Below are 27,846 nucleotides of genomic sequence, written 5' to 3'. Positions count from 1 at the left end.
CAGTAACAGGGCATTTGGATAAACATAGCTTAATAGGACAAAGTCAGCTTGGCTTTACAAAAGGGAAGTCATGTTTGACAAATTTGTTCGAGTTCTTTGAGGACATAACATATAGGGTAGATAAAGGGGAACCAGTGGATGTGGTGTATTTGGACTTCCAAAAGGCATTTGACAAGGTGCTACACCAAAGTTTATTACTTAAAGTAAAAAAAATCATGGGATTGGGGATAATATTCTGGCATGGGTGGAGGATTGGCTTTCTAACAGAAAACAGAGAGTTGGGATAAATGGTTTATTCTCAGACTGGCAGTTGGTGACTAGTGGTGTTCCACAGGGGTCGGTGTTGGGACCCCAACTCTTTACAATCTATATTAATGGTTTGGAGAAAGGGACTAAGTGCAACGTATTGAAGTTTGCTGATGACACAAAGATGGGAGGGAGTGTAATGAATGCGGAGGACATTGAAACCCTGCAGGGGGACATAGATAGGCTGAGTGATTGGGCAGACATTTGGTAGATGAAATATAATACTGACAAGTGTGAGGTCTTGCACTTTGGCAAGAAAAATAATAGAGCAAGTTGTTATCTAAATGGGGAGAAACTGGAAAGTGCATCTGTGCAAAGGGATCTGGGGGTCCTGGTGCAGGAAACACAAAAAGTTAGTATGCAAGTGCAGCAGGTGGTCAAGAAGGCCAATGGAATGCTGGCTTTTATTGCTAGGGGGATGGAGTATAAGAACAGGGAGGTCTTACTGCAGTTGTACTGGGTATTGGTGAGACCACACCTGGAGTACTGCGTGCAGTTCTGGTGTCCATATTTAAGAAAGGACATACTGGCTCTCGAGGCAGTGCAGAGAAGGTTCACTAGGTTAATTCCGGGGATGGGTGGGTTGATGTATGATGAGAGGCTGAGTAGATTGGGACTCTACTCATTGGAGTTCCGAAGAATGAGAGGTGATCTTATTGAAACATATAAGATTGTGAAGGGGCTTGATCGGGTGGATGCGGGGAGAATGTTCCCAATGATGGGTGAAACTAGGACTAGGGGGCATAATCTTAAAATAAGGGGATGCCGTTCCAGGACTGAGATGAGGAGAAGGGTAGTGGGGCTGTGGAAGCTACTACACTCAATAAATTCAAAACGGAGATAGACATTTTCCTGGATTAAAATGGCATTAGGGGATACAGTGAGCGAGCAGGTAAGTGGACATGAGGCTAGGTTTAGATCAGCCATGTGATCTCCTGGACCAGTTTTCGATAGCCTGGATGGGTCGGAGAGGAATTTTCCAGATTTTTTCTCCTCAATTGGCAAATCGTTTTTTTTTCCCCCGGGTGATCACATGGGTTTGGGCGGGATGAATAATAAAATAAAATGGGTGGCATGGTGCCCTGTTGGTTGGCACTGTTGCCTTGTGGGATTCGGTGAAAACTAGAGTTAAGATTGGATCAGCCATGATCTTGATGAATGGCGGAGCAGGCTTGAGGGGCCGATTGGCCTACTCCTGCTCCTATCTCTTATGTTCTTATGTTAACTGCTTAAATGGCAAGAAGAACACAAGTATTGCTCTATGTGCAAAATGCACAACTTCAACCGTCAGGAATCCAAGGTATTTGTTGCTGAACTCAATGATGCACTGCACCAGCTGACATTAAGTGGACTCCTTTTGTTGTCGCGTGAACAAAGTCACCAGAGAGTTGCAGCTGGTAGATAGGAAGTGGTTTCTTTATTCAGCAAAATGAAACACAGCAGGCATCACATTGAGATCCTTTCAGAGGAAGAGGCTAGCTCAACCCAACATTACATAACATTTTCTTTGCTAAAGATCAAAGAACAATTCTGTACTTACAATGCTTCCTTTGAATTACATATAATTCTCATACATCCTTCTTCGCGCACACACTGCATGGTGTGGTTTTTCAATTAACTGCTGTTTTCACCCCTCTAGGAACCCTCTGTCCAGAGCTGCAATTCAAATCTAATTTACATTCCCTGTTCAGATCTGAAGATCGGAGGCTGAAGTTAATGTTTTGCTTTTTGCCTTAATTCCAAAAACATCCTAACACCTCTCACTTTTACATGACAGACCTTGTTTGCTTCAAGACGATGCCATGATTTCATCCGAAGGTACGGCTGCTTTTCCTGATCCTCACCAGTGTTCAACCGTGTACCAAAATTTATCCGCCTCCGTTCTGTTTACCCCAGAAGAAGCCACAAAAAAAATCTATCATTTGGATAGTGTGACCATACACTGAAGTTGTAAATAACATCTCAACCAACCTAAGATTAAGAGTGGCTTAAGGTGAGCAGATTGTTGAACTAGTATTAGGCAAACAAAATTCCTTCCACGTGCACTCAAGTCTCCTGGCTTGCAGTCAGGTCTACAAGATAAAGACATGATTAAATGCTTCAGCAAAAGAGGAAATAGGTTTCTACTGTTGGCAGATGCCCAAATCACTCTCTAAACACTAATGTGAAGAACCTTCCGAGCACTTAAAATACTGCATCAATGCTCATTCTTCCTCATTTACTCATTACATTAGCTTCCAAGAGGCAATTCTCAGCCTACCAATCACTTCCACACAAGTCAGTATTGCTAGTCAGTAGCTTCATATTTCTACTGCAAAACAGTTACATTTTCAAAATGTCTTTTTGAAATTTTTTTGTCATACAATGCAGATAGGCCCTTGCAGCTCTTCCAGCTGCACAACTCAGGAATCTCCTGATGTAAGCCTCGCCTAATCACCAGGCAACTAACAATGACCAATTATCCTAACAATCTGTATGTCTTTGAAGGAAACCCACACGGTCACAGGAGGAACTCACAAACTCCTTACAGGCAGCAGCAGGAATTGAACCCGAGCTGCTGGTATTGAAAACACTGTGCTAACCACTATGCTGCTCTTCCGCCATTGAAAAAAGGCTCTAAAAGTAAACAAGGAAATTATAGGCCAGCTCATTTATTCATAACAGGAGCTTGCAAGGGGTAATTCTCAGCCTAACAAGAGTCAGTATTGCTAATCTGTTTCTTCACACCTCCACTGCAAAACAGTTGCATTTTCAAAATATCTTCTGGCATCACAACCAAGCAGAACAATTATCAGGTCATTTAGCTCCATCCGTGGATAATAACTTTTAATTTGATGTGAGTGTTTCAAAAAGATATTGGAGGGAGAACAATACGAGTTGCATTTGAGCGATGCAAATTACTGTAACACAATTTTCTTGCTGACTCCCCTGGCCCTCTCCAAGTGTTTGTTTTCTTGCTCACCATTCTCAGAGCTCTTTGATTGAATGATTGCAATTTCAACACCAGTTCCCCATCTCCTCTATCCCTCATTGAAATGGTTCGGTTGGGAACAGAATCCTCTGTCACCAACATAGTACTCCAAGCTGAGTACACGGTACAGATAAATTAAGGCAGCCTGCTCCAGGAGTGAGGAATTAGTGAGGGGACAAAGGAATAGATGGCAATTAAATCCTTACGAAACTGACTGCAAAATAAATCATAGCATCCCCCTTTGAAAATGCAATGTATTTACAGTACTATGCGAAAGTCATAGGCTAATATATATGAGCTAGGGCTCCTAATACTTTTGGGCGGTACTGCATTTGTCAACGTGGAGCGGACAGCAAATTCGTTAGTCTGGTGGAAGCAAAAGATGTTGGGAATGGCAAGGGTAGAGCTCCATAAGAGGGGTGTGTGACAGGTGGCAGAGGAGGAATGCCAGGGTAGGTGGTTGTGCAGGTACAGACCCACCCAGCCCTTTGATACCAAGTGGAATCAGAATCAGGTTTGGTATCACCGGCATAGGTCGTGAAATTTGTTTACTTTGTGGCAGCAGTACAATGCTATAAATGATAAAAATAGACAATATGAATTACAATTAAATTTTAAAATAGTAGTACAAAAACAGAAATAATAAAGTGAGGTAGTGTTCATGGGTTCAATGTTCATTTAGAAATCAGATGGCAGAGTGGAAAAAGCTATTCCTGAATCGTTGAGTGTGTGTCTTCAGGCTTCTGTACCTGCTACCTGATGGTAGCAATGAGAAGAGGGCATGTCCCAGATAATGGGGATCCTTAATGATGGACGCCTTTCTGAGGCACCGCTTTCTTTGGCGGGCTCATTTGATTCCAAACAACTGGCTTGTCGGTCATTACAGAATGTCTCTCTGGTGTTTCCCACTCCATCCCTCTCCCTTCCCATTTTGCCAACCATGTCTCCCCTCGCCCTGCCCCCTTCCCACTCTCAGTCCACAATAGAGACCCATATCAGAATCAGATTTATCATCGCTCACATATGTCATGAAATTTTTTTTTCAGCAACAGCGATATAGTGTAATACATGAAATTACTACAGTACTATGCAAAGTCTTAAGCTTCCTAGCTATATATAAGTGCCTAAGACTTCTGCAAAGTACTATAGTCTGGAATTATGCTGCAGCCAGCTAAACAAACTGATGTGACCTGACATACAGTGCCTTGTAAAAGTATTTAGCCCCCAACCCTTTGTTCACATAAATGAGTTTTACAATCAGGCATTTTGATCAATTTAACTGAGAATTTTTATTTCTGAATCACATGCTCCTTTTTTTTAAAAAAAAGCAGCAGAGCCCAAGAAAACAGGGAAAAGTGTAAAGCATGAAAAATTAAAAATTGAAAACCTGAAATGTCAGCAGTTCATTTTGCTCAGTGCTTGGTTGAGTGAACCCCCTCGCCGCTGTTAGACCTGGTAATCATTTTGGGTTAAGTCTCTTTTAGCTTTGCACAACGTGATGGAGCAAAATTTGCTCACTCCTTCTTGCAAAATTGCTCAAGCTGTGCCAGATTAGTTGGGGAGGGGCGGTGGACAGCAATCTTGACCTCTTGTCAGAGATGTTTGATCGGGTTAAGATCAGGACTCTGACTGGCTCTCTCAAAGACATCAATTTTCTTCATTTGAAGCCACTCTAGCAGTGTGCTTTGGGCTGCTGTCCTGCTGTAAGATGAACTTCCTCCCCAGTTTCAGCTTTCTGGCAGAGGCCAACAGGTTTTCATTCAGGATCTCTCTCTAGTTAGCAGCATCCATCCTCCCATCAATTCTGACCAGATTTCCAGTCCCTGCTGTTGTATAGCATCCTCAGAGCGTGATGCTACCTCCAACTACTTTACAGTAGGGTTGGCATTACCCGGCTGATTCACACCATTACACTTATGCCACATGCATTGCTTAGTGTTGAGGCCAAGAAGTTCTACTTTAGTCTCATCCAACCACAAGATCTTCTTTCACATCTTTAGAGCATCTCCTCAGTGATGTTTTGCAAAGTCTTCACAGGCAAGGATATGCTTCTTTTTGTGGTATGTGTGGCATAAATCTCATACTGCAGATCAGCCAGGTAACACAACAGTCCTTGGTATCCCTCTGGTAAAATGATCTTGCTCTGAGGTCTTCGATATTGTTTTCCAGAGACGGTACTTCTGCCAGCAGAATAGTCAGTAGTCAAAGACGGAACCCTCTTCTTCTTAAAAAAACTTTTAATCCAACACAGCATCCTCTCTTCCACCACCTTAAAGGGGTAGCAATAGATTTTTAAAACCTTAAAACAATGTTGCTTACAGTATTGTCCATGGCTGCAGTTGTGGATTTCAGCTGTAGCAGTCCAAGACGGGAATATTTGATGATTTCTGTCTGAGCCGCTAGCACGAGTTGCCCTCTTAATGGTGCCACCAGGAGGGTAAAAACCAAGCCGATGGAGGGAGTCAGCTGGTCAGGCGGCATCTGTGGAGTGAAGGGATAGTTGACGTTTTGTGTTGAGACTCTTTAATGAAGCTGAGAGTATAAATGGGAGATATCCAGTATAAAGTTCCTAGCAGTATACCATTTCTGGCAAGTTGGTCAGTGATCTGCAATCTGTCCTAAATAAACAGACTGGAATCTGCTTATGTGACTGATGCTGAATGGTAGAAGAATATTGTCATTAAAAAGAGTGCACGTTTTGTCACGTTCTTTAGTTAAACACATGTGATTTATTAAGGGATGAAGTTGTAATTCACCTGGAATAAACTCTCCCTTTGAATCCTGATGGAGGTTCTTTCTGAAACAGGTCAACTGCTGGTGTCCACGTTCACAAGCAGCAAGCTTTGTTTTAAGCACAAGTATAACCTAAATTTTGGCCAAATATTGATTTTGCTTCTCAATTTGATAAAACACCACTGTTCTTTTCAACATACAGCTATACAGAAGGATTATTAAAACCTTAGCCAATACTTTCCTATAAATAGACTGTACACATGCAAAAACAATTAGTTTCCCTTTGTCCAGTATGAAGCAAGTGAAAAATGGTAAAAAGGTTGCAGAGCTTTGCATCTTTGCGGAGGAAGACTATAACTAAAAATCTTCAGAGCTGATCAAGCGAGAACTCACATGTAGCTATTTGAGAGAATTTCAGTGCCAGAGGAGTTTTGAAAGGAACAGACAGGGCAAGGAGAAAACTGAAAATGAATTCTTTTTAATCTCAGCTATATTTAAACAGATGCTACCATTTAGTGACCTTGGAGGTGAAAGCTGTAGTGTTTAGGATGACTTTAATTAGAAGGTAGATGAAGGGAGACAGGTTAGTTACATGTTTTTTTTAGGCAAGACTGATAACTTTTAGTAAAAATTGCGACACTGGAGTTGGGTGAAATTTTTTTGGAAGAAGCCAGTGGACTTGGTATGAGCTTTTCGACCAGGAGATCACGTCCAGGTCTTTAAAGCAAAAGATTGCTCACTTTCGGAGAATTGCCAAGTGGAGATAATGTTCATGGTTAGAGAATGGAAAGTGCGATATCAGCCAAAGCTAAAAGCTTTTGCTTCCTCGGTACTGGTTTTTAAAATTGTGGAGTATAAACAGAATGCATAAGACAGAGAATATGACTGCACAGTCCAGGAGCTTTGCCCTCCCCACACCCCCATGTTAATAACTCAGACAGCAGTTTGGCTGCAAGAAATGGGATGAGTCAAGCTAAGTTTTGAGAACACATGAAAATGGTGTCTGTGATGAGAATCTTGTGGCCACAGTGGTGAAGTTATTGTCTGAGTGTAGAAGGATAAGGGAACAAGGTGAGTGTGCCTATCCCAGTCCTACTTGCCCAACCTGGAACATCTAGCAATCAAGAGTCATTTATCCTATCTGCCGCGTGAGTTTTCAGCCATCATTTTGGCAGCAGCGAACATCCCTCCTGTGGCCCATGTCTAACTGAGCAATGTAATCAACAGGCATGAAACAGCCCACCCCCGATGCCTTCCCCATCATCTTGGGGGGTTTTAGCCAGGCCAGCTTGAAAAAGTATCTAAATAATTATCACTTGTGGAACCAGAGGAGCCAACACACTGGACCACAGTTACACCGCCAAGAACAATTACTGTGCCATCATCCCACAAGCACACTTTGATCACCTGGCTGTACTTCTGCTCCCTAAGTATAGACAGAGATTGAAGGCTGCATCACCAGTGGAGAGGACCTGGGTATGGACGATGGAGACAGACGAGCGCTTACAGTGCTTTGAGTCAATGGACCAGGCAGTATTCATCTCCAAGTCTGAATGAATATGCCACAGTTTTCACTGACTTCATTAAAACCTGTGTGTATAAGTGAGTGTGTACCTACAGGAACATATTGTACATGTCCAAATCAAAAACTGTGGATGAATCAGGAAACTCGTAGGCTGCTGATCCAGGGTTATACAAGGCTAGGTACAACATACCTGTATCTCTAGCTCAAGAGCGGAAGAACAATTCTGATTGAGGTTAGAGACAGAATTGGATGCACATCAACTCTAGCAGGATTTACTTCCTACAAAGCAAAACCTAACATGAATGACGGTGAATCTTCACTCCCAGATGAGTTCAGCGCCTTTTATACTCACTTAGAAAGGAAGAATAAAATGACAGCTATCAGGATCCCTGTAGCATCCAGTGACCCTGTGATCTCTATCTCAGAGGCTGACGTCAGAACACCTTTCAAGAGGGTGAACCCTCGCAGGATGACAGGCCCTGACGGAGTGCCCGCTAGGGGTCTGGAAACCTGTGCCAACCAATTGGCGGGTGTGCTCAAAGACGTTTTCAATCTCCACTGCTACAGTCGGAATTTCCCTCCTGCTTTAAAAGGGCAATAATCTTACAACTGCCCAAGAGAGCAGAGTGAGCTGCCTTAACAACTATCACCCAGCAGCACTCACATCCATGGTGATGAAATGCTTTGAGAGGTTGGTTATGGCTACAATGAACAAAGATCTAAGCAAGGATCTGGACCCAATGCAATTTGTCTTTTGCCACAACAGGTTGACAGTGGATGTAATCTCATTAACTCTTCGATCACCTGGACAATACTAACACTTATGTCACTCTGCTGTTTATTGACTACAGTTCAGTGTTTAACACAACTGTTCCTGCAGTTGTGATCAAAAAGCTCCAAAACCTGGGCCTCTGTACCTCCCTCTGCAACTGGATCCTCATCTTCCTCACTGGAAGACCATCGTTTTGCAGGTCGGATGGTGAGGCTAGGCACAGCCCAGATGCCATTTATAAATTTGATGACGATACAACAATTGTTGGCAGAATTTCAGACAGGGACATGAAGGTACACAGGAGTGATATAGATCTGCTGGCTGAATGGTGTCACAGCAACAACTCCACACTCAAAATCAGTAAGACCAAAGAATTGATTGTGGACTTCAGGAAGGGAAAGACAGAGGAATACATTGAGTGATCAGAAATGGAAAGGGCGAGTGATTTCAAGTTTCTGGGTATCAACATCCCTAAGGACCTATTGCGGGCCCAATATATTGATGCTTTTATGAAGAAGGCACAGTCATAGCTATATTTCATTAGAAGTTTGACGAGATTTGGCACGTCACTAAAGACCCGTGCAAAATTCTACATTTGTACTGTGGTGAGCATGCTAATTGGCTGCTATGGGAGCACTGAACTGGATTGAAATGAGCTGCAGGGAGTTGTAAACTCAGTCAGCTCCATCATGGGCACAAGTCCCCACAGTATCCAGGACATCTTCAAGGAGCGATGCCTCAGAAAGTTGTCATCCATCATTAAGGACCTTGTCCACCCAGGACATGCCCTCTTCTCAATGCTACCATCAGGGAGGAGGTACAGGAGCATGAAGGCACACACTCAGTGATTCAGGAACAGCTCCTTCTCCTTTGCCATCCAATATCCAAATGGACATTGAACCCCTGAACACTACTTACTTTTTTTTTCCTTTTTTTTGCACTACTTATTTAGCTTTTAAATATAATACATACAGTATAATTCCTACTGCAAGTATTATTCTGTATTGCATTGTACCATTGTCACATAACAACAAATTCCACCATATCGATATCCACCTGGGAGAAGAACTAAACTCTTCAGGCTGCACATTACAAATATCTAAAAAATTGAGCAAAGGAAAAAAGATATCATTACAGCTCACAGGACCTACAGTTAAGAATGACATTTAAATAACAGTCCAACCGCACACTCCATGTTGTAAATATTCGTCTCAATTGTACTGATAGGATCGCAGTTCAAAAACACCCTCTGATATTCAGGGTGCTTTTGAAAATAAAAACCTGGAAATGCGCTCTAAAGATAATTTGATAAGGTGACTGACTTTAAGATTTTATGGCAATTAGTAGAGAACAGTCTGGACCAAGCAGAGAGAGCTTATGCTAAATAACTATAGACGTGCCACTATTTTTTTCCCTTCAGCTTTTCTTTGAAAAAATTAGAGAGCTCATTTTCTACCAGAAGCAATTGCATTTGTAATGGAGTAATTGTTAGAATATTTATGTATCCCTTCATGTGACCGTGCAAAGCACAAAGTCTGAAGGCTTCCGGCTGTTTGTAACTGTCCCGTACATTACAAAGAGAAGATACGCTTTTGAATTGCTAATTTCCTATGCCGTGCCCCTAACAGTCACTGGTCAGAAACACTGGTACAAGGAGACGCAGGAGAGCGAGCAGAAAAATTACACAGATGCCAGGAGAGGCGAAGTCAGTCAAAAAATAAAAACAGCCGTAGGTGGCTGAAAAGCAATGTAACATCTAAATTAAATAAATTTAATACACAAGAACTAACATTTGAGCATACAATGATAAGAAATATATTGTGAGACACACAAATGAAATAAAAAACATGGCCAATTAATTTTAAAAAACAAATTAAATAATTTGTTTAATTATTTGTGCTATTTTTCTTCCCCCCCCCTCCCCCACCCACCATCTTTCGAACCATCCCCTTAGAGCATTGTCAAGCATGGTGCAAGAGCCTAACGCTCATCTCTGAGGTTAGGGAGGTCAGTGTTGGATAAAATCACACAGTTCACGACAACAACTGCCTGAAGTACCCCCAGGCATTTAGCATGCTGAAAAATGGAAAGAAACGTCCCACTATGCAAGCGCACTATTAAAATTGTAAGCATCAGAGGAGATGTGATATAGGGAGGACCAATTGAAAATGGAAATGTACCTGCAATACTGTTAATATTGACACAGAAGGAATATTTTGGATACACGGCCTCCTCTATATATTCATACCCCTTTCCTTAAAGGTGGCAAATGAAGCAACATTCAAATTACGATTATACTTTCCCATCAGTGAACATCTTGCTTAACACTTAAGAATTGAATTTCCAAAAGCCTCAGAAAAATTCCCTGCAGTGTGGTATGAAGCTATGAGAAACCCAAAGAAGGTAACATTGAGTGATCAGGTTCCTTCAGAAGAAGGATCCAGTGCTCTTCCAACAGATATGATGAATAAACACTTCTCGGGCTTCCAGCCAGATACAGGTATTGATTACGACTGCCATTTTGATGACAAACTGCACCATCTTCATCAGGTACTTGATGTCTTGATGATGCCTGAAACTTCAATTGCTTATTCCTCTCCATGGATGCTGCCTGACCTACTGAGCTCCTCCAGCACATTGATAATAAATGCAGGATTGAGGGGGCTATCCTATCACGACTACAAGAGAAGTTAGATCTATATCGGCACATGGATGTAAGAAAACTGACGGTTTTGAACTGTGCAGGAGGATGGGTCAGATAGATCATTTAGTAGGTTTACATAGATTAGCACAACATTGTGGGCCATCTATCCCATACTGTGTTGGATTGTTCTGCGTTCGATATTCTTCGGAGTCAAGAAGAGTGAGGGTTGATCTTATTAGACTATGTAAGAACTTAAGGAGGTATAACAGGGTAGATCTGAGATACTGATACAAGGGGCCAGTTTTTGAAAATTGAGCTATAAATCAGTTTCTTCACGCAGTAGATGATGACTGCCATGGCGTGCTTTCTCTCCTTATCAATTTCTTTTATTCCTTTCCAATCATAAAGCTCAGAAAGATGGCTTCGTCAATAGCCAATCCTCCAACTTATAACTATTGATGATGTACAGTGCTTTCCTGCACTGCCTCAGCCACAAGTTTATGGTTGATCTGCACATCACCAGAGGGCTATGTTCAAAATAAATTATTTTCAAAGCTCATCTGGAGTCTTTTTAAAAGATTTGCAGGGGACGTTAAATGGACAATCCTGCCAAAGGGCTAAAGCAAACAAAAGGCCTCGTACTGTTTCATTCTAAGATTGATTTTATTAAAACTCAAAACTACATAAACCAGCAAAATAGCGCACAATCCAGTCATCAAGAAAATGCTGTAAACGTGTCAGGGACCATAAATGAAGAAAGAAAAAAGACTTTCTGATCAATGACCTTTCAGTAGTTATAGATGCTGCAAGACCTGCTCAGTATTTTCAACATAATATTATTCTAAAACCACCTGTAATATTTCTAAAATGGGAAAAATTTGCAGATGCTGGAAATCCAAAGCATCCAAAGTGAGTGTGAGTGTGAGTGTGAGTGTGAGTGTGAGTGTGAGTGTGAGTGTGTGTGTGAGTGTGAGTGTGTGTGTGTGTGTCTGTCTGTCTTTACAGTATTTCCATTTTGGGTTCTTCATACAATCTGTATTCTACTTTCTCACAAAACCATTTGATTTTTACCCATTCAAGGTGCAACTATTACAAGAGGATACCCCAAATCCCACTGCCCATCTCACCCAGCCTACTCCCAAATGGAATTACAAAAACAGAAGGGGGAAAATAACTCATGAAGGAAAAAGAAACTGCAAAGAACAATTGGTAGCAGCTAGAACAAGGCCTCAGATTGGTACAATATAATTATTTTCAAAATGCCAAGTAACAAGAGCACTGCCTGCACAGATAATTTAAATATACTAATTAATGTTGTGTGACACATGAAATCGCTATTTTTTTGGTAAAAATAGCAATGGTATGAATTAAACTGACTCTGCAATTAAACTGAAGATAAAGTTTATAGCCTGGAGGACAAATAAAATGCCTTTGGCTAAACAGTGGTCAATTTGTATATTCTGTCAGGCTATTCTGTCTCTCTGACTGAAGGCCTGTTTCATGTAGTGCAAAACAAAGATCGGTGCTGGGTCTGTTGTGTTTGTCATCTATATTAATGATTAATGTGGCAAATTTGTGGTTGATACTAGGATTGGGACATAGCTTTAACATTAAATTCCATCTACCATTTTATCAGCCCATCTTTCCGGCTGGTCCAGATCCTACTGCAAGTTTTGATAGCCTTCCTGGAAAAACTGGGCTGAAAATGACTGATGAAGTTTGAAGCAAGAATGAGATGTTGCGCTTTGGGAGGACAAACCATGGTAGGACACTTACAATGAACGGTTGGACACTGAGGAGTGTGGTAGAACAAAGGGATCTGTGAGTACAGGTCCATAATTCATTGAAACTATCATCACAGGTAACACGCACAAAATGCTGGAGGAACTCAGAAGGCCAGGCAGCATCAATGGAAAAGCCAAGACCTTCATCAGGACTGCTGAAGAGTCTTGGCCCGAAATATCAACTGTTTACTCTTTTCCGCAATGGACCCCTACCATTAACCAAAGGGGCTGTGGGCCCCAGATTGGGAATCCCTGTAAGGGACTGATCTTTATTTCAAGTGACCACCAGGCAGGGAAAACAGTTTTGTTGATTTTGTTGAAAACAGTGTGAGCACATTCTTTTGTACCTGTGAGATCACCTCTTATTCTTCCAGATTCGAGTTTAGGCCCAGCCTGTGTTGTCTCTCCTCAGAGGAGGCATCACTGTGCCAGGAAACAGTCTGATAAATGTCACTACATTTCTTCCATTACAAATATTAAATTTATTCTATTCATTATAGAAATATAATTTATTGCTTTCAGCTTATGACCATCCAAGCTATGACGGGTCAGGATAAGGATGGATAATCAGCATTTAAAATTTGTTTTTTTTTTAAATGTTAGTGATGTAAACGTTTTTGCAAGTTTAACAAATCATTTAACAGTTTAAGTATTCAGAAAAATTCATGATTACTCTTAACACATTTTACCAAACATAGAACCTGCATCATATGCATACATATAATACTGTACTAAAGTCTTAAGCACCTTAGATTTTTTAATGTTTTTCTGTCTTCCGTATTAGTGTGTCAGTAGAAAATAACAAATTTTAGATTTCCAAACATTAATTTTCCAAAAATTATGTTAAGAGATTTTGTTAAACATATTAAGTAATAACCACTTTTTTAATACAAACTTGATTACTTTATGTATATAGCCCAGTATATGATTAAGCAAAGGTAACAAACAGGATGGTAATAATCAATGACATAATGAGTTGAATGAACCAAACTGATTAACTAAAACAGAAACGGGTGCAGAAGGTATCAAACTACAAGGTGAGGGTGTGTGTGTCAAATGAGACAATTTAACCTTCAAGTCACTGGTCCTTACACCACGGCAAGAGCAAGCAAAGCAACAAGACACAAGGTGGTCATCCTGCATCAGCAAGGTCTGTCCCAAGTGGAAACTGGGCGGCAGACAGAAGTTTCTAGATGCGTTGTCTAAGCTCTTCTGAAGAAGCACAAAGAACAGGGAAGGTTGAGATGCAGCAGTCAGCCACAGAAACTGCATGCAGCAGATGAGTGATACATCAAACTTTCCAAAGTTTTTCAGAAGTAGTCCAGCACTGTTATCTGCTCTGAACCCTCAGAATCCACTGGAACCCAAGTACACTCCTCTACAGGCCAAAGTAGCCTGCTATGGAAGAGTTGCTGCCAAAAAGCCATTCCTCCAAAGTGGAAACAAAGCCAAGAGACTCTCCCACACAGAAAAACACAAGGACCGGGATGCTGAACAATGGCAGCAAGTGCTCTAGACTGACAAGTCAAAATTTGAAATCTTTGACTCAAACAGGAGGCAGTTCATGTGCAGAAGAACCAGAGATGGATGATTGACTGCAACAAACAGTGAAGCAGGGCAGAGGTTCCCTACAGGTTTCTGCAATTGGAGTTCGCGATCTGGTCAGAACTAATGGAATCCTCAGTGCTGAGAATTACAAGCAGTTTCTCAACCACCACACAGTACCATCAGGGAGGTGTCTGATCGGTCCCAACTTCATTCTACAGCAGGACAATGACACCTAACACACGGCTAAGGTCATAAAGAACTATCTTCAGCAAGAAGAAGAACAAGGAGCTACACAACAGATGGTATGGCCTGCACAGAGCCCTGATCTCAACACTTGGGGCTGTCTGGGATTACCTCAAGAGACAGGAGCAAGTGAGGACACATGCCTGTGATAATAAACCTGATCCTGAAATATGAAAGGAGTCCTTACAAGATGCAGTGTAAACTAGTAGTTTGATTGTAGAGATGGAAATAAGAGGAAGGGAGGGAGGAGTCAGATTACAACCATATGAAAGTGAGAGTGTGAAGGAAATGCCACTCTCACTCCAACATGTCTGTCCATGGCCTCCTCTACCGTCAAGATGAGGCCACACGCAGGTCGATGGAGCAATACCTTATCTCCCGCCTAGGTAGCCTCCTACCTGCCGGCATGAACATTCAACTCACAGACCTCCATTGATACCCCTGCCCCCCACCCTTACCCCCATCCCTATCTATTATTTTAGTCTGGTTCTCTCTCTTTTCCCCCCCTCACTATAATCTCTCCCCCAGCCCTACCTTTCTTTCTCTTTTATTTCCCACAATTCTCCACCTTCCCCCAGCCCATTTCCCTCCAGCCTATCACTTCCCAGCTCTCTACTTCATCCCTCCCCCCACTTCTTATCACCCCCTCGACCATCCCATGTTACTTCGCTCCTGATGAAGGGTTTTGGCCCAAAACATCATTATTACCTCCTCCCATAGATGCTGTCTGGCCTGCTGAGTTCTGCCAGCATTTTGTGTTTTTTAATTTATTTCCAGCATCTGCAGATTCACTCGTGTTGCATGTGAAGGAAATTGCCTGCAAAGAAACTTTGAATTTTCTCTGTGCTGGGTACAGCATCAGTGCACTCACTGTCATTCTAGAGAGAGATGGCAGACAGGGAGGGCTTGAGGAAGATTGAATTAAGGAACTTCTCATGTTGTGCACCTTTTAACTGGAGAATGTGAGTTGTGTTGAAGGAGAATTGTCTTCAATAGAGGAACAAGTTCAGTCAGGCTTGGAGATGGCAGTGAAGGGGAACTGCGGGGAAGAGATGAAAGGGTCTTTGGCCTTCTCAAAAAGGGATGGAGGTGTAGAGCGATCATGTGCTGTGGTGAGGATGAAGCCGAGGGACTAGGAAATCCAGCGCAGTGGTGGGGTGCCTCAGAGTTGACAAAGATACAACTGGGAAGGGAAGGAAAGAACAGAATATCCCATGGGACAAAAGCAAACTGAAACAGTAGGTTAACCCCGCTGTTAGCAGGAGAATGTGCAGGTTGGAGGATCATTAGGCCAGAGGATGTGGAGGGAAGAAATTCTACAGAAATGAGATGAGTGATAAGTCTAAGATAAGTAGCCTGATGTTTATCTGTGAGGCAATGACCCAGTGGGAGATAAGAGGACTTGTCTGTAAGCTGACATTCAGCATCTCTGAGGTAAAGATCAGTTTGTGGCGACCCATTTCCTAGCGTATCCGAACCGACTCACAATTAGATAGCCTACGGGGGTTTGCGAGCACAGAGCTTTGGAGCCTCTGCGCCACGGGGGGCAGGTTGACAGAGGCTTAAAAGTGAGGCTGAAGTTTTCGAATAAAGTTTTTTCCTTCGACTGCAGTTACCGACTCCGTGTCGTAATTTTAGCGCTGCGTGTAGCACACCGCTACAAGTTCATCAAACCACAACCGTATTCACCTCATCTGAAGACAATGCTGGGTTTGGTTGTCAGTGATGAAGTGATACTAGAGCAGAGGAGACTAGGTTAGAGTGAGGAAAGGCAGTGGAAAAGTTGAGAAGTTTTCTGCCACACCAGCTATTAGATCTAGAGAAAGATTAGACAAAAGTGGGGGATTTGTGGAGATGGAACAAAAGGCTCACAGAGTGGAATGAAGACACCTGACTGAAGATATAGGAATGGAGTCATCGAGCACTACAGCCCATAAACAGACCCTTCGACCTATGCTGAACTATTATTCTGCCGAGTCCCATGCACCTGTTCTTGGACCGTAGCCCTCCATACCCTTCCCATCCATGTACTGATCCAAACTTCTCTTAAATGTTCAAATTAAATCCACAACTGTCATTTCCTCTGGCAACTTGCTCCACATTCACACCACCCTCTAAGTGAAGAAGTTCCCCTTCAAGTTCCCTTTAAACATTTTACCTTTCACCCTTAACCCATGACCCACAGTTCTAGTTTCACCCAGCTTCAGTGGAAAAAAACCTATTTGCATCTACCCTACATAATCCACTCATAATTTTGTCTACCTCTATCAAATCTCCTACGCTCCAGGAAACAATGTCCTAGCCTATTCAACCTTTCGTTATGACTCAGGTCTTCAAGCCCTGGCAACATCCTTGTACTCCTTGAATGTTATTGATATCTTTCCTGTTGGTAGGTGACCAGGAGGGGATGGCTGAGGCAGCAGAAGAGAACAACACCATGAAGAGACTTGGAATTCACAGCCACAAGTCAATGTGGTCTGAAGCCGAAGGATTGATTGTTTTTGGATCAGATAGTGGAAGCTTGTGTGGAGCGAGGCCGTGGTTAAGGCGCTGGACTAGCGATCTGAAGGTCGTGAGTTCGAGCCCCAGCCAAGGCAGCGTGTTGTGTTCTTGAGCAAGGCACTTAACCACACATTGCTCCAGTCCACGCAGCTGAAAATGGGTACCGGCAAAATGCTGGGGGTTAACCTCACGATAAACTGGCGTCCTATCTGGAGGGGCAGTCTCGTACTCTCAGTCGCTTCACGCCATGGAAACTGGCAGAAGCACCGGCCTGATGAGCCTATAAGGCTTGGGACAGACTTTAACTTTAAGGGGAAGATTGGAAAGTGCGGTGAAAGCACAGCAAGGGGTGAGATAAGAAAGGGGAGAGACAGAATCAGAGGACAATGAAGGGGGAAAAATATGGAACAGTGTTTGAATATAGATATAGCTATGGTGCCTAAGCCTTTTGTACACATACTGGGCAGCATGGTAGCGTGGTGGTTAGCACAACTCTTTGCAGTACAGGTGACCCGAGTTCAATTCCTGCCACTGTCTGTACGTTCTCCACATGACTGCGTGAGCTTGCTCCGATTTCCTCCCCACAGTCCAAAGATATACTGCCAGTTGGTAGGTTAACTGGTCATTGTAAATTGTCCCGTGATTAGGCTAGGGTTAAATCTGGAGACTGTGAGGTGGCACAGCTCAATGGGCAGGAAGGCCTGATCCGTGGGGCTCCCTCAATAAATAAATAAATAAATGTTTACTACATTCAGGAACAAGAATTAAGGGCGTTCTGGTCCAGTGATTGCCTAGCTCTCCGCAGATGGCAACTGCAGAAATAACCTGGGTAATTTCTCTGAGAGAATACTCAGGGGGGCCATGCATAATATATTAGAAATTGACAAGCTTTTGATAGCTGTTCCCATGGGACAGATCCATTTGTTCCGCTCAGTGAATTAAGTGGTTTTGAGTCCTTACTCTGCAGTGGAACTCACTTACACAAATGGCATTTACCAGTGGAGAACCCAGCTTTTTTTATTCCCAGTCAATGGAGGAAGAGAAACTCTGCAGTGCAGGCAGAAATCTTGCTCCTTCTTTTGGTTTCATGTTATTTCAGATTTCAGAATTGCGTTGCATGTGTTAGAATGAACTGCCTGGGTCAGCATACCACAGAAATCAATGAATACAATTTATGAAGTCACATGCCTGATACATTGCTGTGTTTTTGAAGACAGTGCTTCAAGCCACTGAAAACCATATTTGCTCCAATTCCAGTTATTTATACATGTTGACTTTACATCAGTGACTGTTTCAAAGTAACTTGCCCCGTACGGAATAGTTAGGAGTAAGCACCAAGACAAGTTGAAATTTGATTCTTGACCTTGCCAGTTTCAAGTTAATTCAGCTGGGGCAGAAATAAGATCACGATAATTGAGATGAGAGAGAAGGAAGCTCACCAGAAATCTCCTTTATTGTCCAAGGACCAGATTGAGAGACAATAATACGATCATGACAAAATAGCCAATCCAAGTCTACACTTAAGAAACATACTTAGGCATGGTAGGAAAGTCAGTGTGCAAGAGGCAGTGAGAAATGGTCATAATTTAATAATAACTGGCAATAATAACGTTAATACCAGTTTAGCGTTGAATGTCAAAAACTAATTCTTTAACAGCAATTTCAAGATCAACCATAGTTTTATTAGCTTTGCTTTGCCTTTACAATTACAGAATAATTAATTAGATTCTACAATGTCATCTCCAGAAAGTCCCACAATGCAAATGAACATAAAACACAGAAATCAGACTTAATCAGAGGCAGACTACCTTAACCAGGCCCCATCAGACAAGTTGGGTTCATAGCCCAATTATACATTTGGATTTCCGTTCAGCTAGCTCAGAACTTTATAGTCATTTAGATACAACACAGTTACAGGCCCTTTCAGCCCAACAAGCCCATGCTGGCCAATTACACACGTAACCCTCACGTCTTTGGAATGGGGGAGGGAACTGGAGCACCAGGAGGAAACCAATGCAGTCATGGGGAGAACGCACAATTCTTTACAGACGTCAGCAGAAATGAACCCAGGTTGTTGGTGCTATACAGGTTGAACACCCTCAATCCAAAAGTCCAAAAGCCAAAACCTGGAATTTCTTTTTGAGCGCTGACGTGACGCCACAAATGGAAAATCCCACAAATGGAAGGCTCCCAGGTAATGCACAGGTCTCTGTGCACCACAGCGAGTTTTGACAAGTGACCTCACATATTCTGAGTGGGGCCTGCTGCTGCCAGTTTGTTTTCAGCAATTGTCGTAGCCAGACCTTTGTGCATTACTCACAGTAATTACCATGGGTTTCACACTTATTCTCAGCTCTACTGAAAAGGTCTCAAAGGCCTGAAGTTACTCCAATTGGTAATAGTGAAAAGGACGAGAGGAAGCATTTATGACACAGAAAGTCAAGTTGCTGGAAAAACGACAGCTGTGTACGTGTGAAGCATCTAGTGAGGAGAGTGGTGGTGGAACGATTGCCATCAGCGGCCTGAACAAACAGAAGGCCAAACTGTTAAAAGTTCTATCCTGAAAGTATTGAACAGAAGTTAAGGAAAAATAGAAAAACACTGCATAAAGAAAATAATGAAGATCTCGATCGTGTATTGAAAAAGTGGATTCATCAGGGGAGTGAACATCTGCCGCTTAACAATATGCTGATCACGAAACAAGCAAAGATCTAACACAATAAACTGAAATTGAAGGTAATTATGAATATTCAGCAGGCTGGTTGCAGAAATTTAAGAAAAGGCACAACATTAATTTGTTAAGGATTTGTTGTGATAAAGTCTCTACTGATCAGAGAGCATCAATTAAATTCATTAATCAGTTTGCCAAGATCGTCACTGATGGAAATCTGACCGCTGAACGGCTGCATCAGTGCATATATGTGATGAGCAAGTGCGTGACAAAGACTGCTGACCAGGAGCACATAAATTCAGTGTCAGGAATGATGACGATGCCAAACAACCACAACTGTCCAGCCGAGGTAGTGGTGGTTCAAAGTCTGCCTTATTTTTTCATGCACAAAATTATTAAAAACAAAAGCTCCCTTCAGGGGTATACAGTACATCTATGAGCCATGATGTAAATGTGTATTTAGACTTGGGTCCCATCCTGGATTTTCCACTCCTTTTCTATAAGGCCTTCCAAATTTACCATCCACTTTGGTAGAATTACCTTTCGAGCAATCGTGTGAATGAAGCAATATTAATGACATTAATATCTTTAAAAGATTGCCTGCGAATCAGTTTAGGTTTGGATTGACTCTGATCAGCTCAGGTTTGGGTTTTACTATTAAACCCAGACATGCCACTTCATTACATCTACACTACTTCTTATTTACGCAAATACTTGCCCTTTTCATCCTACAAAGGACTGTGAGAATGGCCGAGAGGATCATAGGGGTCTCACAACCAGCCCTCGGGTACATTTAGCAGAGTGCCGTGTACACAGGGCCCTTAGTATTATCTAGGACCCCACCCAGCTATCCAGCATCCTCTGTCTTTCTACCATCAGGTAGGAAACTCCGATGCATAAAGACAAGAACGGCCAGGATGGGAAACAGTTTCTTCACTCAGGCCATTCGGCTTCTGAACTCCCTGCCGCATCACATTCGAAATATCACTGGATAATTTGTACTGTACCCTTCAATATTTAATTATATACTTTACTTTATCTATGCTTAATTCATTTTTAGATTTAATTCTTACTTTCCAAAGTTATTGTGTGTTATGTATACTACTGTGCTTCCCACCCTGGTCTGGAGAAATGTCTTGTTTGATTGTATGCATGTATACAGTTAGATGACAATAAACTTGACTTGACTCAACATCCAGCCCCCACTTCATTATGTTGGCTACATTCATCTCGTACCCTCTCCTTTCACCAGCAGGAGGATAGGTCAGAGGTAAGCCAAGTCAGTCATACAGTTGAACAGGATGGAAACAGCCCTTTTGGCTCTACTGGCCCATGCTGACAATGACAACCATCTAAAGCAGTCCCTTTGTCCATACTTAGTCTCTGTCCCTCTAAATCCTTCCTTTCCATCCACCCGTCCAGTACCTATGAAATGATGTACCTCCTTCAACAACCCTCTGGCAGCCATATACAGACATGCCTCTGAGTGAAAGGTTACCCCTCATGTTTCTAGTAAATCTCTCCCGTCTCACCTTAAACTTATGCCTTCTTGTTCTTGATTCTCCAATCCTGGGGAAACATAGTGCAAACTGACCCTATCTATACACCTCTGCAGCATCACCCTCATATTCTCCTATTCACCAATGATTAATTTCCCAACTTACCAATCCTGGCAACATCTTCATACAGCTCCTCTTCATTCTTTTCAGATCAATGGTGTCTTTCCTACAGCAGGGTGACCAACACCACACAGAATATTTCAAATGCAGCCTCAACAACTGTAACGTAACATCCCAACCTCTTTTCTCAATGTGCTGACTGATTACAGCCAGCATGCCAAAACCCTTTCTCATCTCCTCAGCTTCTTACAACACCACATTCAGGGAAACATGGACTCCTCTTTTCAACAACACACTGTGGAAGTCCTACCCTCCACGGAGGACCTGGCCAAAGATCTCACAAAGTTCACTAGGCTTAAGTTTTCTTCAGAATAGTTTTAACTTGCATCTTTGCTTGTAATTTTAAGTATTATTAATTAATAATCTTATGATCTAATCATAGATTTAAAAAGACAGATGTGGCAACAGGTCAAGATGAAAAGTGATAGATTATCGATACTCTCCCAGAAATACTCAATGTCTTTAATAAATGGATTAGGACATATCTGTACAGAGGAAGGGGTAGAGAACCATTTTAACATTAGAAACAAGAGTCCTAAGAAAAACGGCAAAAATTTGAAAAGCAACAATTTGTTCAAGATAGAGGTGTAGTGTATTTAATATTTTAGTAATAGTTGAGCAATTTTGTAAATATATTATTTGTCTATATAATTAATTATGGGTTATATGTAAGAAGAATGTGAACAGCACATATCATTACACCACCACTTTATATGTGAGCACATCACTAAAAAGAAACAAAAAAAGTAGACAGATACACTGGCAACTGTGTTTTAATTTTGATTAGTTTCTAGAGTTCCAAAACAAGGGGTTTTGGAGATACCCAGAGCTCAGTTTGTACTTATAGCAAAAGTAAAAACTGGTGATTGCGGGTGAACTTTAGTACAGAATCTATAATCTTGTGATTTTATATATTCTGGTTCATTTTACTGTGTTGATAAAGTGGCCCCAAGTCCATTTCAATAATGTAAACTAATAAAAAGAGTTTAAGCTATCCTGCAAGTGAACATTGAAAATTTATGCAGGTAATCACCACGTTGTTCCCTGATAGATTAAACTCAATTGCCTCCAATCTCTTGAATGTATCTTAGAGTTATCTCAATAAAGCTTTGATGCAATGTGGCATTAAATTATAAGTAAATACAGCTCTTTGATGATGATGTCTAGACAGTTCAAATTCTTCCCAGCACATCGCATCAAGCACCTATTACCTGTCTGGCTATCACTGAATAAGATTTGTCATTTTTGCAACAGAGCAACCTATGATAAACATCAAACATGAGATCCTGCAGATGCTGGAAATCCAGAGTTGCACACAAAATTCTGGAGGAACTCAGCAGGTCAGGCAGCATCTATGAAAGGGAATAAAGAGTCAACTTTCAGGGCTGAGACCCTTCATCAGGACTCATGATAAACTTTGCTTTCTTTTCACTGTTTAGGTCTTCCAATTCACTTCTAGAAAAGCAGGTGTCAGAAACTAATGCATCTGTAACACTGGGCCAGGACTATAATTCTTTTTGTATCTTGCACTGCGGGAATAAAGAGCAGGATAATAAGCAAACTATGCTACATATTAAAACCAAGTACAAGCTACAGTACAACCTAATAAGAAAATCAAATATTGCCTTCAGATGGGTCACAAACCCCCCCCCCCAAATTTAGTTCCTTTAAAAAAGTCTACTAATTGGTAAATCATCCCAGAAATCTGATACATTGGTAGTTACTTTAGGAAAAGGAACATTTGTTTAGCAGCATTACAGCAAAAGTATCAGAATTCATCAAGTGAACCTTTAAACAAAGGCTAGATCATTAAAACTAGGTAAGTTAGCCGAGTTCCCAGATATAAAGCCAGAAAAAGGACTGGAGTACGTGTTATATGAAAGCACTTAAACTTGGAAGCTTTCAATCATTTCAAAAGCACTTCACAGGTGACTGAGAAAAGGCTCAGAACAATAGTCACAAAAACTTCCTCTGCATGGCATCTTCAAGAGGACAGTGTCTTTGTTCTACATGGAACAATGGCAGTCCATACACAATTTACATCTTGCCCTGCACAGAACTCTGGCATTGAGCGGTAAAGGTCTTCACTATAAACTGACTTCAGAGCTTATTAAAAGCAGTGGCATTGAGAAGTACAGGCACAATGGAAAGTTCCTCCAAACCACAAAATCTCATGTCAAACCTCAATGAAAATTAATCTACAACTTTCCTCCACAAAGCAATGCTTGCCTGATGACAGAGAGAGAGGAAATAAACAAGGCAGAGAGGAGGGGGTTTTGATACCTGCTTACACAAAGTGTTTCGGTGTCAAAAGACTACCACAAATAACAGTCACAGATAGATTTCCACCCAAAACCATCCAATGTCAGTCACTCAAATCTATCAAGTTAGCTACCTGGGAAAAAGGACTATATTTCGGGAGGGGTGGAAAACACTATGAACATACTTGCTCTATCAGAACACACTTGAAGGCTTTGAGGGACTATTATTTTTTACTTAGAGCAACTATTAAAAAGTAGATTGTGACCTTAACCCTGAAAGTAAGTTATTCTTACTTGGGTTAAAGACACTTTGTCCAACAAATAGTCAACATATAAATGAAAACAGTACAAAAAAAAGCCCCATTTTGTTATAAGACTTAAAACATTTCACTGAGAATACATAGCTTCCTTTGTTAAACCTGCATTTGAATCTCAATTGGAAAATGCAAGTTTGTATTAGGACAGGTAAGGGCTTGTTTAAATATAGAGTTGCAATCAAAGGAAAACCAGAAAAGCTAATTCCTTTGACATCTAAAAGGTAAAGTAAAAGTTTACTCCTGTCTGCATTAATTTTACATCTCAGGACAAACCAAAAATGCCTCAGGCTAAACTCTGTTGCTACAGCCTCACTGCCCGTACCACATTGACAGGTAAAGCCCTGAACCAGAGGCATGGGGGAAAAAAAATTATCAAAAGGTCCTACCCTGGTTATTCGTCCTGCATAGTTAATTTTTGATACTGAGCCCAAATAAAGGGCACTTGGCTGCATTTGTCCCATAATCAGCCTGGTGATAACATCATGATGAATACACTCGGTGGTTACCTCATGAAGCACCTCCCTGTCCCCAATGAAATCAACACTATGTGTGTGTTGGTCATCTTCTGCTGCTGTCGTCCATCCATTTCAAAGTTGGCTTCACAGATGCTCTTCTGCACATCACTGTTGTAACTCGTGGTTGTTTGAGTTACCGTCACCTTTCTGTCAGCTTGAACCAGTCTGGCCACTCTCCTCTGACCTCTCTCATCTACAAGACATTTTTGCCCACAGGAATGCTGCTCACAGGCTGTTTTTTTTTAAAAAAAAATCGCACCATTCTCTGTAAACTCCAGAGACCTGTGCAGGAAGATCCCAGGAAATCAGCTGTCTCCGAGATACTCAAGCAACCCTGTCTAGCTTCAACAATCATTCCATGGTCAAAGTCACTTAGATCACATTTCTTCCCCATTCAAAGTACATTTATTATTAAAGTACGTATGCAGTATACAGTTCTGAGAGTCACTCTTTGGTCTCAAACTGACCATCTTGACCATGTCTCTAAGATTTTATGCATTGAGTTGCTGCCACCTGATTGGCTGATTAGATATTTGCAATAAGGAGCAGATGGGCTAGTGTGCCTTATGAAGTGACTGCTGAATGTATACTTATGTCTGGAGAAGATTTAAAAACAGCATTTCAACCGGAGTCAATGCCAACAGCACATATACCTCAGAGGAACTTGGGAGAGATTAAAACAGCTCACTTTAAACGACGTTTGATTATAATTGATATCAAAAGCTTTTGCATTAGCCAAATGCGTTAAGAAGATAAATCAACTGGATGCGCGAAGTCGTCCACGCCACATGCACTTTTCCCTGAGTGGTAACCTCGGGCATTTCTGCCCGCTGAGAATAGGGAAAGATCACAGGCAGAGCTCTCAGAAAACACGCCGAATAATTGATTCCCAGCCCGGAGTGTGCACTGGACATTACTGCCCGTTTAGCTGTGCAAATTATTCAAATCAAACCACTTGTCAAGTGACGCTCGGCATGGAGAAGTCCCTGGGCAGCGCACACACAGCAAGAACGCGTGTCAGTCAAGGCGAAGAGACAGCACACATCCAACTGGATTGCTCTCTCTCTCGGAGACATTAACGCCCGCCCGCCTGAGGCTGTTGGCAAATACCGGGAGGAAAGTCTCGTAGGCACAGTTTGTTTACCCATGTGTCATTACGCTGCCATCAGCTTGTTGAGAATCATTTCACAGATTCAGCTGAAACGAACCGCATCAAGAAGATTCAGTTTTGTTTAATGACATTTCCAGTACGCAGAGTAATTGTTACTCCGGATCCGATGGAGCACAAAACAACAGAATAAGATAAAGAACACGATAATTTAAAAAAAAACAATATAAACATAAATACGTAAAATAGCTTCCATACATAGATTGTATACACCGGGCACTGGGGTGTTTACGCCTCTGGCAGGAAATGATAAAGTAGTTATTGGTGTCATACTCACTGTGCAGTTGTTCAGAAGCATAATAATAAACATCTTCATAACCCTCGTGGTAATCCTCCTCCGGCCTATACTTCTTGCTTTTCCTCCTCCTCGTTCTCTTCACTTGTTTCATCATGTTCAAAAAGCGTTCCATCCTGACGCGAGCACTTCGCTAACCCGTCCCCCGTCAAGGGGCTGTTTGTCAGCAACAAAGTTCAGTACAAAGCAGACAAACATCAACGAGGGAGCTGCACGCCGCTACCTCAAACTACAGAACCCCGAACACCTTCGACAAAGAACTAATTATCTAACGGATAATCAAAGGGGCTTCATCGGAGGTGTCAAACTAAGGTTTGCAAAATATCAGGGAAATAGGGCTTGGCGCGGCTCCAAAACACGAAATAAACGATGAACAAAGTTCAAACGAATAGCTCGAATATTCTTGGAGCCTTCTCTCAAACGTCTCTCTTACTTATTCCATCACAGGGATGGGCGTGCATTAATTTCAACAGACTGCACCAACTGAAAAGGCAGAAGAAACGGTGATAAATTAATTCCTCTAGTTCATCACAAGCCACGCGATGCCTGACAAGATGCCGAATAGCAGAACTGTTGTGTCAGGCTGGGCTTTGAGATTGCTAACAGCAGAACGCCAGCCCGACGGGCTAAATGGTTCAACCCACTCCCACTGGCTGCGAAGTGCCTAGGTGTTAATTAGAGCAGCGGGAAGGAGGACGGGCAGCTGTTTAAACTGACACCTTAACCCAGTGGGCGCTATGTATTCAGATTGTTAATTGCCTGCAATACCCTCTTCAAGGTATTTCGCGTGAAACTCCAGCAGATTTCATAAGCAGGGACAAACAAAGGGAGCTCAGAGCACAGTGTGTTTCCTTATCCTACATCTGAGCTTCTAAGCTTCAGAGACAGCAGAGGACAATGGAACATCACTGATTATATTAACTGCAGCTCGAAATCAGAGTGAGGATGGCGGAGGAGGGCAAACCCACAAACCACATAGTCGATGTAGTTTTAAATGCAAAACCGCTTCAAGGGCTGGCAATCAAGCAAGTTTGTAGATAAGCCAGGAATGCATAAAAATGCAAAACAAAACATGCCTCACTTGCTCACTCCGAGGCCGCCACTGTTTGCTGATTTAGTGTGATTGTTTAAAATTGACTCATACTCCAGTGATCCAGGGTGCAGAGGCAGCCGAGGTTCCCAATCGGCACCGGAGCTTTTGATTGCAATTTATCGAACCATTTCCTCGGCTGCTGAGCGGGGTCTTCTGCAATGCTGCCATCAAGATTGCCTCTGTGCATTATCTTCAGTCCAAACCTGCTTCGTCGTCAACCTCTGAATCAACTTTACAGTCTTTATTACTGCATTTGAAAACGGGAGAAATCAGATGCAGGTTTTAAATAAAGTTGCCATAATCCAAGTTTCATATTTCAGTCCAGTGTGAAAGAATGGGTAGGCTATTTAAAATATTCTCAGCCCTAATTGAATGAGCAGAGAGCCAATAAAAATCAAATTAATTACAAAATTATTACATTAATCTTTAGCTTGCCAGAATTCCATTATGCAAATGAAGAATTGGGAAAGAAGTTGAAACTTGCAGCTTTTACCAGCAGCCTGTGTCTAGTTATTTTAAATGTGATACAATCTCACAAAAATAATTTCAACAGAGCAACAATTCATCCCTTTCAGAGTTTAAACGACTGCTATAAATCTACAAATAAATCCAAGTAACGCCGCTACGTTTCATTTCACGCTCAATGAACAAACATTAACTAAGTACAGACTTGTCAGTTTTTGTCTGAAATCTGAGAGACAGTATTATGCTTTTGTCCTTGGATTTCCTTCCAGCTGAATGGTCTGGTTACTCTTAAAAGAATGAGGGATCCCAGGTCAGTGCAGCCAGGGCAATGTTCCAAAGGCATTTGCTTTCTTT

The 27,846-nt window shown here is 41.9% G+C and overlaps 1 protein-coding gene across 7 annotated transcripts in view; it reads right to left on the bottom strand.

The window, feature by feature from the left end:
• Window positions 1-27,846, bottom strand: part of grip1 (glutamate receptor interacting protein 1) — a 458,415-nt gene that overhangs the window by 288,043 nt on the left and 142,526 nt on the right. For 2 of the 7 annotated variants that reach the window (XM_059978358.1, XM_059978368.1), the window contains exon 1: window positions 25,917-26,198. The exons of the other annotated variants lie outside the window; for them this stretch is intronic. In XM_059978358.1, coding sequence (XP_059834341.1) covers window positions 25,917-26,049 — 133 coding nt within the window. In that variant the 5' untranslated portion in view covers window positions 26,050-26,198. Of the gene's footprint in view, window positions 1-25,916; window positions 26,199-27,846 lie in introns of those variants that run through there. 7 annotated transcript variants of the gene reach the window in all.

This window comes from Hypanus sabinus, chromosome 8, assembly GCF_030144855.1.
Source record: "Hypanus sabinus isolate sHypSab1 chromosome 8, sHypSab1.hap1, whole genome shotgun sequence".
Lineage (NCBI taxonomy): Eukaryota > Metazoa > Chordata > Chondrichthyes > Myliobatiformes > Dasyatidae > Hypanus > Hypanus sabinus.
This window is presented reverse-complemented; position numbering and strand designations above follow the sequence as displayed.